General features: G+C 37.3%; 3 protein-coding genes across 5 annotated transcripts in view; 2 read left to right on the top strand and 1 right to left on the bottom strand.

Moving 5' to 3' along the window:
- The window catches only part of mthfd2 (methylenetetrahydrofolate dehydrogenase (NADP+ dependent) 2, methenyltetrahydrofolate cyclohydrolase), an 8802-nt gene extending 2899 nt beyond the window's left edge, over positions 1-5903 (bottom strand). Inside the window, exons 1-6 of the mRNA XM_016470451.1 lie at positions 5660-5903; positions 3958-4142; positions 2019-2141; positions 1363-1515; positions 649-756; positions 453-545 (exon numbers count right to left, since the gene is read on the bottom strand). Of these exons, the coding sequence (XP_016325937.1) occupies positions 453-545; positions 649-756; positions 1363-1515; positions 2019-2141; positions 3958-4142; positions 5660-5745 (748 nt within the window). The 5' untranslated portion in view covers positions 5746-5903. The remainder of the gene's footprint in view (positions 1-452; positions 546-648; positions 757-1362; positions 1516-2018; positions 2142-3957; positions 4143-5659) is intronic.
- A 185-nt stretch (positions 5904-6088) lies between these two features.
- On the top strand, positions 6089-10061 carry mob1a (MOB kinase activator 1A). The gene is made up of 6 exons (XM_016470460.1): positions 6089-6341; positions 6724-6890; positions 8467-8560; positions 9324-9457; positions 9542-9705; positions 9820-10061. Exons 1-6 carry the CDS (start codon positions 6328-6330, stop codon positions 9895-9897), a joined length of 651 nt encoding a protein of 216 aa, XP_016325946.1. The 5' UTR covers positions 6089-6327; the 3' UTR covers positions 9898-10061.
- Positions 10062-10672: 611 nt separating this feature from the next.
- The window catches only part of dguok (deoxyguanosine kinase), a 6488-nt gene continuing 3169 nt past the window's right edge, over positions 10673-13991 (top strand). The window contains exons 1-3 of one of the 3 annotated variants that reach the window (XM_016470457.1): positions 10673-11069; positions 11274-11380; positions 12243-12442. In XM_016470457.1, the coding sequence (XP_016325943.1) occupies positions 10946-11069; positions 11274-11380; positions 12243-12442 (431 nt within the window). In that variant the 5' untranslated portion in view covers positions 10673-10945. The remainder of the gene's footprint in view (positions 11070-11273; positions 11381-12242; positions 12443-13991) is intronic. The other 2 variants (XM_016470458.1, XM_016470459.1) reach the window with 2 other exon arrangements.

The following is a 13991-nucleotide window of genomic DNA, read 5'->3' on the forward strand; positions in this document are numbered from 1 at the left end:
AATATTTGGTTTGAACTGTTCTGGAACAGTGTTGTAAATACAACTTAACCACTGATTTCTAGCCGTGTCCTCTTTTGGAAGACCAAACAAAGTATTGCTTTCACAACGAAACACACAGCGTCTTCACAACATGGCGGCGGCAGCAAAAATAAAGTTAAGCCTTCTTTCTTTTCGTGAACATTTGGGCAGCGTTATGCAAATCTTCCCACATCGTGATGTAGCCATGTGGGGGCGTGTTTGAACGGGCGTTTTAGGAGGGCGTGGACCAGTCTTAACTTTTATAAAGAATATCTCTTTGGGTTTGAGACTTTCGTCTTTGCAAATTTAGGGATCTTATCTATTCACGAACAGCTTGTAACACTCCAAAGAGAAAGGAAAACTTGAAATCGCATCATATGACCCCTTTAAATGGACATTAAATGAGGGTTTAATTAGCAAATTGAAATTTGAACCTGCAGCAGCAACGATAATGTCTGCGATCTGCGTGTGCTGACGGAGCTGTTCTTTGGGAGTGTAACGGTGGGAGATGGTCACTGTGGCATCACCTGAAACAAAAAAGGCATGATGCTTTATACTAATTGCCTTGTATCACCAAAGATCATCAGAACTGCACACAAATGCTTTTGCTTTTTTTGCTCACAGACTCACCTCCTGGCCTTTCATGTCTGCCGTCTGTGTGTAGCAGCATTGCAATGGGCATCCCAACGTTCTTGGAGCGACCAGCAACTACCACATTCTTACCCAGCGTCTGTATGCCTATGACAAAAGACGGGTTCAGTCAGCATAAACATTCACTGCCACATTGAATACAATATGCACATTGAATATACAATAATGTTGAAAATTATGTACATTTGTAAATAAAGCAAATGCACATTGTATTCCTGAAATGCATGTTAAACTCACAGAGCAGAGAGTTTGTGAAAAGAATTTACTGTGAACTGAACCGCTTTGAAACAGCATCAAAGCTGCACAAACACACCGCAGAATGAACCCTCCTTAGCTAAATTGCAGCCCTTTATTCAATAACTGCGATTTCCATTGCTTTTTGATCAGTTGTGCACAAACCCTCATTTGGGCAAGTTGGGCAACCCTGCCCTAGATGGTTGCTTACTGTCTCAAGTCTCTAGGAGTCTCTATTTCGGTGTCTCCTTCAATCCATGTCTATGGGATTTGTTCACTGATTTTAATATCTGCATCTGATTGCTTAGAAAGGTAATAGCACACCTCTCCTCAACAATCCACACAGTTTGAGGTATCATTTAACCCCAAATAAAAATACAACATCCAACAGCTCCCAAACTAACTGCTGGGGTTCAAATGACGCTGTATGATCCACTGGTTAAGTTATGGGTTTCTCACCTGTGCGTTTGATAATCTCCCAAACCCCCCAAGGAGTAGCAGGCAGCATAGTTGACTGATCCAGACACATGCGACCAACATTGACCACATGGAAACCATCAACATCTTTCCCTGGGCACACGGCATTGCAGATACGTCGCTCATCAATGTGATCTGTGTATGAGAGGAAACCACTTAAAACAACTCGACAATCCCACAATATAATTGGAAATAATATTCAAGTCTAGTCTTTTATGTACTTTTTGGAAACTCTAGTTCAATCTGGAATAAAGAGAACTAAACAAAACTAACTGGTCAAAAATAGTTTGAAATGACCGTCAAGTCTCACATTAAGCCTTAAACCAGGGGTGTCAAACTCAGTTCCTGGAGGGCCACAGCCCTGCAGAGTTTAGTTCCAACCCTGCTCCAACACACATATCCATCTATTTTTCAAATAAGCCTAAAGGACCTGATTAGCTGGATCGGGTGTGTTTAATTAGGGTTGGAGCTAAACCGCAGGGCCGTGGCCCTCCAGGAACGGAGTTTGACACCCCTGCCTTAAACCTAATGCAATTGTTTCAAAAACCCAGTTCACAGCACTGACAATGTAAAATGTCCAATAACCAACAACTATGAGGCACTACATCAGCACAGCTATAGCTCTTCTGTTAACCTACCAGGAAGTGGTAACTGTACCAACAGACCGTCTACTCTGTGGTCTGAGTTGAGTTTCTCAATAAGGTCAAGTAGCTCCTCTTCACTGATACTAGAAGGTTTCAGGATGGTCTCGCTACTAATGCCTACAGAGAATAAGAGAGCAGTGATACAACAAGCAAATATATGTATTAAATAAAAATTTATAAATATAATATATGCATTTATAAAAAAGCATTTATGCCAATAGGCCCCAAAGTGCCACTCAGATTTGCTTGTGTGAGTTTGTGTAGAGCCAGAGTGTAAGGTCCTGTAAGGAGTCACATGTACACTCAAAATAGACTTACATACTGTACACAGCCAACAGTGGAAAGTGACACCCATCGCTTACATACTACAGCAATACTGAACAGACTCACGGCTGCTTTTCATTTTCATTGACTATACCTCCCAAGTCATCCATTTCATAATTAAAAAAAGTAATTAAAATTTCAATTTTGTAAAGAAATTAATATGTAGGCATATCTACAAATCTCATTTCAAGTATTCAAGCTTGAAGGGATAGTTCACCCAAAAATGAATATTCTGTCATAATTTTCTCACTCGTGTCGTTTCAAACCAGACTTTTATCAAAACACAAATGAAGGCAAAACCTGAGAAGTTTCTGTCCCTCCACTGAAAGTCCACACAACCAAAAATTTGATGAGTCAGAAAGTTCTTAAAAAGACTGCAAACGTAATCCGTATTAAAGGGGTCATGTGATGCTATTTTAAAGATTATTTTGTGTATTTGGTGTAACAGAATATGTTGACATGCTTTAATGTTCAAAAAACACCGCGCTGCGCAAAACTCTGCATTTGAACAGTCAACAGCAAATACTTAAACTGATAACAAAACATACAGTCGCTGATTCAGAAGCGGCAGATTGTCATAGCAAAGTCGGAATTTACCCTTTTTTTTATTTATAGCCTTTGTGCACAGCCTGTGCACAGTCAGCCTTATACTATTCTAGGTTCAAAAAATGGGAATTAAACACACCTGAACCAGCTAAAATTAAAGTGTTCAGGGTTACTTGATAATTAGGCAGGTTTGGAACTGAAGTCTGCAGGACAGGAGCTATCCAGGACATCCCTGTCATAGATGCTCAATTGGGGGAATCTGGTGGCCAAGGCCAAACATTGAACTTTTTGTCATGTTCTTCGAACTTCTTGAACAATTTTTACATTGTGGCAGTGTGCATTATCCTGACGTAGATATGTGGGGGCGTGTTAGAATGAGCCGTTTTAGGTAGGTGTGGCTGACTCTTAACTTTTATAAAGAATATATCTTTGGATTTGAGACTTTAGTCTTTGCAACTTTACAGATCTTCTTTATGCACCAAGAGCTTGTAACACTCCAAAGAGAAAGGAAAACTTGAAATCGCATCATATGACCCCTTTAATTGAGTGGTTTAATGAAGAGAGACAATCGCTTTGAACAGATGAATAGGTTTCATTTAGGGTTTTATTCAAATATAAATGTTGATCAACACACATACAGCATATCATATACGGTTTTCAGAAGTTTGCGCTTTCATCTTTGAAGGGACAAATTTCGGTGGAATGGGATTTCAATGGAAAGACAGATATCTCTCAGGTTTTATTAAAAAATATCTTAATTTGTTTTCGAAGAAAGCCTTGAATTAGCAAGGAACAACTTGGAACAAAGGCCATGTGTTTGTAAGGACATGAGGATGAATAAACAATGACAGAATTTTCATTTATGGATGAACTAACCCTTTAATCCTTTATATCAAAAGGTTACGGAAAACCAGACAAGCATGTTCAGAATTTTAACTGGTAGATACACCTCATTTCACTTCAGTGAGCTGTGAAGAAGAAAGGCTCTTCTCTAAATACTCTTTTACAACCGATTTTGAATTAACAAGAAATTACTCCCATCTGGCACTGGAACTTATCTTACCCACTTCTGCTGCTGCTCGGGTTTTATTGAGAACGTACGAGTGACTGGCTGGATTGTCACCCACTAACACTACACTCAGGTGAGGTCGTCGGTTTCCAGCAGTGACCCACTCCTCCACGTCATCACGTGCCTCGTTGCGGATCTGCCGTGACAGTTTCCTGCCTGATATGATCACAGCCTCTTGTCTGGAAAATAAAAACCATGAGGACTGGAGAGCAAAATTTCACTGCAAATAACTACAAATCTGCTTCTGCTCTGGCTAACTTTGAGCCAAAGAAGTATGGGAAAATATCATTTTTCTGTGGAATTTATCTGTTCATACAGTGTCCTCCAACAATCCAGATACCTACAATTGACACTGGGAGTCATAGCTGCTGTCTAAAGATAAGCACTGTGCTGGGTGTGATAGACTACAGTCTAAATGAAGACATATGGACAATAACTGAAGATAACAGGACACTTTGAAGAATGTCAGAACATTCTATTTGTAAAGTGCTTTGGAGAAAAGTGTCTTCTAAGTGATTAAACATAAATGTAGGGGCCTTGTTTGAATGTCAACAAAAACGACAATTCTAAAGAGAATTCTCAATTCTTCCTAAGGAATAAAATAACAATCCATACAAATTTAGTATGAATATTTTTACTATTCTCAGCAGCATTCATTTACAAACGCCTTGAGCGCCGTAAAAGTGTTCATGTCGCTCCCTGTGTAACCTTCACTGACATGACAATTTTCAGTAATGATGATCATTTGTGTTCATTTTTTGAATGCGAGGCAGTAAAACTGTTCTGGATATTCTCGAAACATTACAAATTGTGCGCGATACTTCTATACAGCATGTTTTATTCAGAAGAAAGCGCATTTGAAACAGCACTGTACTAGTCACTCGACGGTTATGGGTTCGAATCCCGGAGAATGCATGAACTGATCGATTTTGCGTAAATGCAAACAATAAATGACTGATCTTTAGCCCTAACAACAACTGCTAACTATAGAAGACTAAAAAAACCAACAAAAAAAACACATTGTTTTTTCCCGTGATCATCTTGTGACAAAGGTATAGAAGCTAGTTAGTTTTCTTTTTAAAACTTTGTTACACAGGGGGAAAAAAAACGTTAAATGCATGGCTGCTTGTATGCGGCTTAATTGAAGACACCTCAATCAGTCAAGTCATGTGTAGAAAATGTAGTCAGCACCGTTAACTGAATCTTATTAAATCACTGGCCACGCGGAGCATAAATGAAAACGGGTATGTGCTGAATTTGAGCAATCATGCACAACGATCGCTTAATGAGAGTAAACTCAACACATGCGCACTGAAATTAGCAGAGGGGTCCCTCTGTCGAAACCAAACTTGACGCCTCTGCTGCGTGCAAGCGGTTTATGACATTACATCAACCGGGAGCTCCGGGAGCCGGCGAGCCGCTCGGGGGCACACAGTGAACTCAACAATTAAACCGGCGTTTGTTACATAACTAAAACATCGAGAGAGAAGTCGCAGATGACATGTTTTATAAAGAAACTTAAGTGTAATACAGTGAGATAATTACATCAGAGGTATTGCTGATAAAGAGTTACACTTCCGCTGTACGTTACATGACAACCGGTTTAACGAGAGCGGATCAGAACGCAGTGGCATTCGTAGCCCGCGCTTATTCTATCACAAACGACCGTAACGTTAGACAGCTCTCGCACACTTACCGTGAAGATGACAAATGAAAACTACATGCCTGATGGTGAGAATGCCGGCATAGTTTCCGCAATGCCCGGAGTGTAACGTTAGCCATTGGTGGGTGATATAAATAAGAATAAAATATAACAAAGATTGAAAGCAGCTAAATTGCACCTATGCGACCCAAAAACAGACTGGGTAGAAATAAGGAACTGCACACTAAAATTGAGTATCAGTTTATAACCCCGTTGCCCCGTGCGTGGATATAGCGTCACGATATGTTCCCCCGTGAGGACAGACTAACGTTACCGCCCCTTGACCGAAACGCGCATGCTCGGTATAACTACAAGGTTTTAGCTGCCAGGGGGGCTTTTTTTATTTATAGTTTCACTAATAATTGTTTAGAAAGTGTAGTCATAAGTATTGTAACAATATTCGATCCGTATAAATGAGGAAGTTTGCACGTAACCACGCGCTTTATTTCTGTGGTTACACGGCACTCGCAGGGAACCAATCGTAGACGTTTCCTGAGTCTTTACTTCTACGCCTACTGATGTCTTTCGTCTGTATGTGAAACCTCGAACTTCGAAGAGTACTTATAAATGGTGTTTAGTGGCCTTTGAGAATTCACTTTATAGTAGTAGCACTTCGCATTGCCGTCTAAAAAAAATTTTGAAGAGGACAAAAAAATCCGGAGATGAGTTTCTTATTGTAAGTATTTTAGACGCTGCAACAGTATGTTAACCTTTTCTTTCTTGCCATAATCGTGTATTACTGATATATTACCAAGCAGATGTATATTCCCAGAAGAAGTAGTAATATGGAAGCACATCCATCAGAAAAATAAAACGAATAACATCTGCTCGCGCTGATAACGTTGAACTTTCAGCATATCCGGTTGACATGTCTGTTCCTGCGTTTAGCATGAAAACTTCCGACTCCGCTTGTTTTGAATTTTACATTGTTTTTTTTCTTCTTTCTTTTAAATTCTTACACTCGTGCTATGTTGATATATTGTTTGTAGTCCGTTTAGTCTCTGCGTTTTTCTAGTAAACTTGATTGGTGTGACACAATATGTGACTTTGTGTTGTAGTGGAAGCCGTTCATCAAAGACTTTCAAGCCCAAGAAGAATATCCCAGAAGGCTCTCATCAGTATGAACTGCTGAAACATGCAGAGGCCACGTTAGGAAGCGGAAACCTCCGAGCTGCTGTCATGTTACCAGAGGGAGAGGACCTTAACGAATGGATTGCGGTCAATAGTGAGCTTTTCTTTATTAAACAATTCAAATTTACATTAACTTGCATATGGAAGCCTAAAATACATATAAACGTGTACATAATATACACATAATTACATCTGAAGTCATATCTCTAAGTGTACATATTTACTCATATGCCTCAAGTAGTAAAAATAAAAAAATTATAAAAGAACAATAACCAAATAAGTATAAAATGCAGGTTGAAATAAAACAACAGGCTTTTTAAATTATTATTATAAATAGCATGTTCTTTACCTTAAGAAGAAAAGAGACTTAATTCCTAAAATACTTTTTTAAAATTGCATTTTTTTTTTTTAATGCATTAAGGTTACATTACATTTATGTGTATGATATCTTTGACATTCTTGAGAGACCATCCACAAACCAAAATATGAAATAAATCAAATGAAGGATTGCCAGTCTCGATGTTTAACCAGATAAAACGAACCTGCTAGAACTGCAGTGTGACTGAACCAAAAAGAAATAAGCTCTTGTTAGTTTCAGGCTCTTTTAAACCGAATCCACAAAGATCTATTTCGAAACGAAACCTTTTTCCGTAAAATTTCAGCTGCTAGATAGGGGTGTGCGATATATATCGTCTGCAATAATATCGTAATTGTTGTTTTAACGATGTGCGATTTGACATTATCGAGTATTTTGCAAAAACCATTCAAAACATCCCTACAGAGCGCACGCATACATTACGTGAAGTCTAGACTAGTGCGTGTGCGCATTTAGAGTGCGTTCTTTCACTGCATGATTCAGTCTATTAAAATGCATTTAGAATGATCACAAATTCAAGACATGATGGCAGAAAAGGTATATATTTATTCCACTTCATATAGTTATTCAATTTCACACGAAGAGTGCCGTTTTTCTCCAAAAATTACCATGATTACAAATGTGACATTGAATTCAATAAACAATAAGTTAATTAAGAGACTTACGTTTTAGACACCATATTGCTTGTTTTTGCTCTATTTCGCCAACAAAAATCATCCCGAATACAGCCACAGCGCTGTTTTGTGTCTCTGAGCAACATGACGGTGTTTCGTTCTTGAATGAATCAACCGTTTAAATGATTCAACCGTCAAAATATCGTCTAATTATCGTTATCGATAAAATCCCAGAAAATATCGAGATATTATTTTTTGTCAATATCGCACACCCCTACTGCTAGATAAACGTTATTGATTTGAAACTGTATGTCCTTAATTTTTGGTAAAATTGGTCATTTAAAATGAGTATTTATTTAATCGTGAAAGTGAAGTGACGTGTGGCCAAGTATGGTGACCCATACTTGGAATTTGTGCACTGCATTTAACCCATCCAAGTGCACACACACACACCTGGAGCAGTGTATCAGTGATAACAATGTATCGGCATCAAATACTTTTGATGGTACATTTAAATCAGAAAATAATAACAATTACATTATTGTTGGACGTTTTATCACCAATGAACACGCTGCCAATCTTCAACTCGGATACCTTTAAATTGTCAACAGTGAGTTTGTGTAAGTATTTTTGAGAAAACAAATGACTACGTCAAATTAATTAATTTGTCTTTATTTCAGCTGTGGACTTCTTCAACCAGATCAACATGCTCTATGGCACAATCACTGAATTTTGCACAGAAACCAGCTGCTCTGTTATGTCTGCGGGGCCTAGGTAAAATAAAATAGCTTCTTTTCAATGCTTTAGAATTTTCACTTAAACTTTGTGCTGTGCTGAAAATCCTTCACCTGTTTCGGTGTTTCCAGTTAGAGATGACCAGCTTTTAAAAAAATGTATTGTAAATGTCTCATTATGCTATATTATCACAGAATATTGGATTCAGTCTCGACTTGTTTTTCTTTCAAATAGCACAGGTTTTGTGTCTCTTTTTGAAACCGATTGATCGTCCTCCTTGTTCATATGAGTTTATGCAAGTTTTTGAGTGAACAGTGCCAAAATAATCCACAAATAATGCTTTATCATTCAAAAACTGAGGTGCACAAGCTCCAATCAATGAGGCAGCCAATCGATCAGTTCCAAAAAGAAATACAAAACCTGTGCTAATTGAAAGAAAACAAGTTGATAAAAAGATTGAATCCAATATATATTTACATTTATATTTATATTATATATACAATATATGGCGATAATATAGCTTGACAAGAAATTGCTTATCATTGTGTTACACAGTGTTACAAGGCAGAAAAAAAATTATCCAATTTTAAGGGAAGTTGTTATAAAGTCAAAGCTAGCAAGTTTTAGTCCAGTGTGATAATATTCACTAGCATTTTCAGGAAAAAGAAAATCCTCTACGGATCAGAATGACCAGAATACAACATGAGGTTTAAACAAAATATAACATTTTAGAAATGTTTATATACTGTTATTATATAAATAGTGGATATTTTGTCTAAAATGTAATTGCTTTTTCATAAAGGTATGAATATCACTGGGCAGACGGCACCAACATCAAAAAACCCATCAAGTGTTCTGCTCCCAAGTACATTGACTACTTGATGACCTGGGTTCAGGATCAGCTGGATGAGGAAACTCTCTTCCCATCTAAGATCGGTTTGTTATTTGTTATTAATCGTTATATAGTGTAAGCTTGTCAGAAAGGCTCTCTCATTTATTGCATTTATTTACTCCCTTCAGGCGTTCCTTTCCCAAAGAACTTCATGTCAGTGGCAAAGACTATACTGAAGCGTCTGTTCAGGGTTTATGCTCATATTTACCATCAGCATTTTGACTCGGTCATGCAGCTTCAGGAGGAAGCTCATCTTAACACCTCCTTCAAGCATTTTATCTTCTTTGTACAGGTCAGTGCATTAACACACACATGTACTGTAGGTCATGAGTGACAATGTCTAAATTGTTTGGTCAATACTCTTCTTGAACTGATTACAATTTTTACATATTTTTTTTTTTTTTAGGAGTTCAATCTCATTGATCGCAGAGAGCTGGCACCCCTGCAGGACCTTATTGAGAAACTAGGCAGCAAGGATAGATAAACACTGATATGAATACCATATTGGTCAGCCTTAATGCATTTTCCAGAAAGCCTTTCTTTTGTCCTGTCCACTTTTTGGAGTCTGAATTTGTTTTGTGCACTGATTGTCTTCGTTGTATCTCAGCTGTGCTTCCTGAAGCTCATAGAAGAAGTCATCCTGAAAACTCTTGATTTATGTGTGGATTTTCTCTTTGTTTGTTTTTTTCTGTTGTCAGTATTACACTGTAGGTCTTTTTTTTTTTTATTTTTTTTTTTTTATGTATTTGTGATGGATGGGGATATAAAACGAATATCAGAGTTTAGTTTTGATGGAAGTAAAAATAAAACCAGCATTTTTAGTCAGTACTTTTATAATGTGTGAAAAAAAATTAAGATGTATTGGAGGAAGGGATCAATATAACATTTTTTATTATTGCTTTGTACAAGTTTGAAGATCAATATTATTTTTGATGTGTTCGTTTCTATGTGGCTGCATATTCAACAGTGAAGATTATTACAAGACTTGTTGGTTGTAGGCGAATCTCAAGAGATTTTATATTCAGACTTTTAAGCAGTATTTCATGCATAATGTAGCATCAGGTTAATTTTGTTTTTCCTTTTTCATTTTATTTCTACTCACAATAATGTTTATAATCAGATTTTCGAAAGCATTTCGTCTTGTTAATGTTTAGGTTATAGCCAATGAAAGTTCGTAAAAATTCCCAAATGTCATTTGAACAACAAAATGCTTATTTGTTAATACTTTTATTTATTTATTTAGTTTTGTTTTCATGAATTACACTGTATTTTGCATTATTTGTATTAGACATCTTATAAAAGATGCACTATAAGATTTATTGTAGTAAAATATATATTTTTTATTATTATTTGTTATTTTTTTTAACGATGTTGTAAGGTTGATATTTTTCAAAAAGGAAAAAGCGAAACTTTTATTTTGAAACTAAAACTTTCCTCACCCGGAAGCACGTTTCTGCTGAGATGCTTAGTGCAAATAAAATGTTCAAGACAGTATTATACATGTATGAATGATGTAATATTATTTTTGTGTGATGTCAGGGATGAGTATGAGAACGATAAAACGCCTTTTCTCGAGCGCTGTTTTTTACCGTTTTGCGAGCAGCCACATGAGTAGAAGCAATGAAATAAAGAGAGTCTCGATCGAAGGAAACATTGGTATGTTTTGCTTATTATAGTTTTTTTTCTTTTACACATGATTCGTGTTTACACTGGTTATGTGAGTGTAATGAAATTTGAAAAATAATAAAGTCATGGTTATCTAATGTGGCATATGCCCATTAACAGACCGGTTCTCACGTGTAACTTAGTGTTAGTTTAAAGTTCAGTTGGTAATGTAGTGTGTCTTCTAAACATCCAAAGCGGTCGGGAAGTCAACATTTGCCAAGCTGCTACAGAATGCAGGACAGGACTGGGAAGTGATAGCAGAGCCCGTCAGTAAATGGCAAAATGTGGACCAACCGACTCAGGTCAGTGTTCACTACACTAGTCACAGACGAGACGACAGATCAACACTGAGACAGTGGACTGAAGTGATATTTCACCCTCATAAATGAAGATCATATATGTACATGTATGTCAAGCTCCAAGAAGTACATGCAATAATTAAATAGAGTCTGTATGATGTTACATAAGTCAATTTGATTATTTAGATATAAAAATATCAAATGATGAGAACTTGTAATTAATTGTAATCAACTGGTTTATTTTTATTCTATTAATCACAGGTGTATTTCATGATTTCAGTTACGTACAGAAAGTGTCCATATAGTTATTGTCTGAATTGTAAACCGTATATCTGTTGTTTTGTCCTGTAGAACCAAGTATTTGTGAAATATTTTGATTCAAGTGTGCTGTCTTTAAATGCCACGTTTTACATTTACATTTAGTCATTTAGCAGACGCTTTTATCCAAAGCGACTTACAATTGGGGGATACATAAAGCTCCGATCCTGCTTGAATGCAGTGGGGAAGGTGCCTGTGAGCAGAGATGTATTGATGATGTGTGTGAGTGCTGGTAAAAGTGTAGGAGAGATTGCTTGGAGGAGGTGTGAGGGGATTGGGTCTAGAGGGCATGTTGTAGGATGGCTGGAGAGCAGAAGTTTTGATACTTCTGCCTCAGTGAGGGGACAGAAGGAGAAGATGGGAGTTTTTGCAGTGGGTGTGGTTGGTTTGAAGTCCTGTGTGTGTGGGGCTGAGATGCTCTAATGATGTTTTAAAATGTTTTAATGCTCTTTCTGCTCAATAAGCAGTGAAATAAGTCCAAATACCTTTTGGAAGCTTGACTCACAGTATGTTATGTTCACTAATGTGTTTTTTCCTTTCTGGGTAGCAGACTGTGGATGGTGCTCAGCAATCATCCAGTAACCTGTTAGAGATGATGTATCATGATCCAAAGCGCTGGTCCTACACTTTCCAGACGTTCTCCTGCATGAGTCGCATGCGCACACATCTGCAGCCCCTTGCTGCCAGATTACTGCAGTCCACAGGCACGCCGGTACAGGTGTACGAGCGCTCTGTCTACAGTGACAGGTGATGGTTAATTAAGATTTTCACTGAGTGTATAATTCATAGTTGGTCATATTGCTCAGTAACTTTTTTTATTGATAATTTGCAAAAACTACAGTGCTTCTTTTGATTATCTTTTTTCTTTAAATCAGATGAAACTTTGTTCCTGTTTTTACATGTTAAAAATAGGTTTGCCCTTGTGAAAAGTACACTTTAGCATACTTTAGCAATTAGTTGAGTGCTTAGGTGTTTTTTGACCCACTTAAAGGGGTCATATGATGCTGCTAAAAATAACATTATTTGGTGTATTTGGTGTAATGAAATGTGTTTATGCGGTTTAAGGTAAAAAAAACACATTATTTTCCACATACTGTACATTATTGTTTCTCCTCTATGCCCCGCCTTTCTGAAACGCGTCGATTTTTACAAAGCTCATCGGTCTGAAAAAGCGAGGTGTGCTCTGATTGGCCAGCTATCCAGTGCGTTGTGATTGGCCGAATTCCTCAAGCGTGTGACAGAAATGTTACGTCCCTCACCATACTGTGATGCCTGCGGCAACCACATATGACCCCTTTAAAGTACTGGTACTACTGAATGTACTGACAAGCAGTTGTTGTAAACTAAAATATATTTTGATGTTATTTCTAATGAAAATTGTTTAAATATTTGTAATTACACATTTTTAATGATTAAATTACAATTCAGTACATATAAAATGTATTAACTTTAAAGGGATAGCTCACCCAAAAAAGAACATCATTATTTACTCGCCCTCCACTTTTTCCAAACCTGTACGAGTTTCTTTCTTCTGTTGAACAAAAAAGAATAATGAAGAAAGAATATTGAAGGAAGTTGGTATCCAACCAGTTGACGGCAGCCATTGACTTGCGTAGTATTTTTTTCCGCATACTATGGAAGTCAATGGCTACTGTCAACTGTTTAGCAAATGACGACAGAATTTTCATTTTTGAGTGAACCCTTTAAATTTAATATCAAACAACTCACAGCAGTTTATAATTATAATCTAGTCCTTTACCCCCTGGTTTCACAGACAAGGCTTAAGCCTAGTCCCAGACTAAAATGTAAGTCTAAACTGTTTCAACTGAAAGAAACTTGCACTGACTGATCTTAAAATATATCAGTGCCTTTGTTTTGACTCAAGATGCACACCAGTGATGTTTTTTCTAAGGCACATTTATAAAAAATGACTTAAATGTCCTAATTTAACTATAGCCTTATCCTGGCTTAGTCTAAGCCCTGTCTGTGAAACCAGGCCTACATGTTTTAAAGGGGTCATATGATGCGATTTAAATTTTTCCTTTCTCTTTGGAGTGTTACAAGCTCTTGGTGCATAAAGAAGATCTGTAAAGGTACAAAGACTAACGTCTCAAATCCAAAGAGATATTCTTTATAAAAGTTAAGAGTCAACCACGCCTACCTAAAACATCTCGTTCTAACACGCCCCCACATGTCTATGTCACGATGTGGGAAGATTTGAACAAATGTTCACGCAAAGAAAGAAGGCGTAACTTTGATTCTCGCTGTAGTATTGTTGTTGCCGTGTGTTTCGTTG

The sequence above is a fragment of the Sinocyclocheilus anshuiensis genome, unplaced genomic scaffold, assembly GCF_001515605.1.
Source record: "Sinocyclocheilus anshuiensis isolate Anshui unplaced genomic scaffold, SAMN03320099.WGS_v1.1 scaffold2892, whole genome shotgun sequence".
In the NCBI taxonomy this organism is placed as follows: domain Eukaryota; kingdom Metazoa; phylum Chordata; class Actinopteri; order Cypriniformes; family Cyprinidae; genus Sinocyclocheilus; species Sinocyclocheilus anshuiensis.

What these genes read in the sequence shown, in the direction of transcription:
- mob1a (XM_016470460.1), top strand. An exon ending in TCTCTTCCCATCTAAGATCG is followed by an intron (nt 9,458 to 9,541) that starts GTTTGTTATTTG and finishes TACTCCCTTCAG; the next exon opens with GCGTTCCTTTCCCAAAGAAC. An exon ending in ATTTTATCTTCTTTGTACAG is followed by an intron (nt 9,706 to 9,819) that starts GTCAGTGCATTA and finishes TTTTTTTTTTAG; the next exon opens with GAGTTCAATCTCATTGATCG.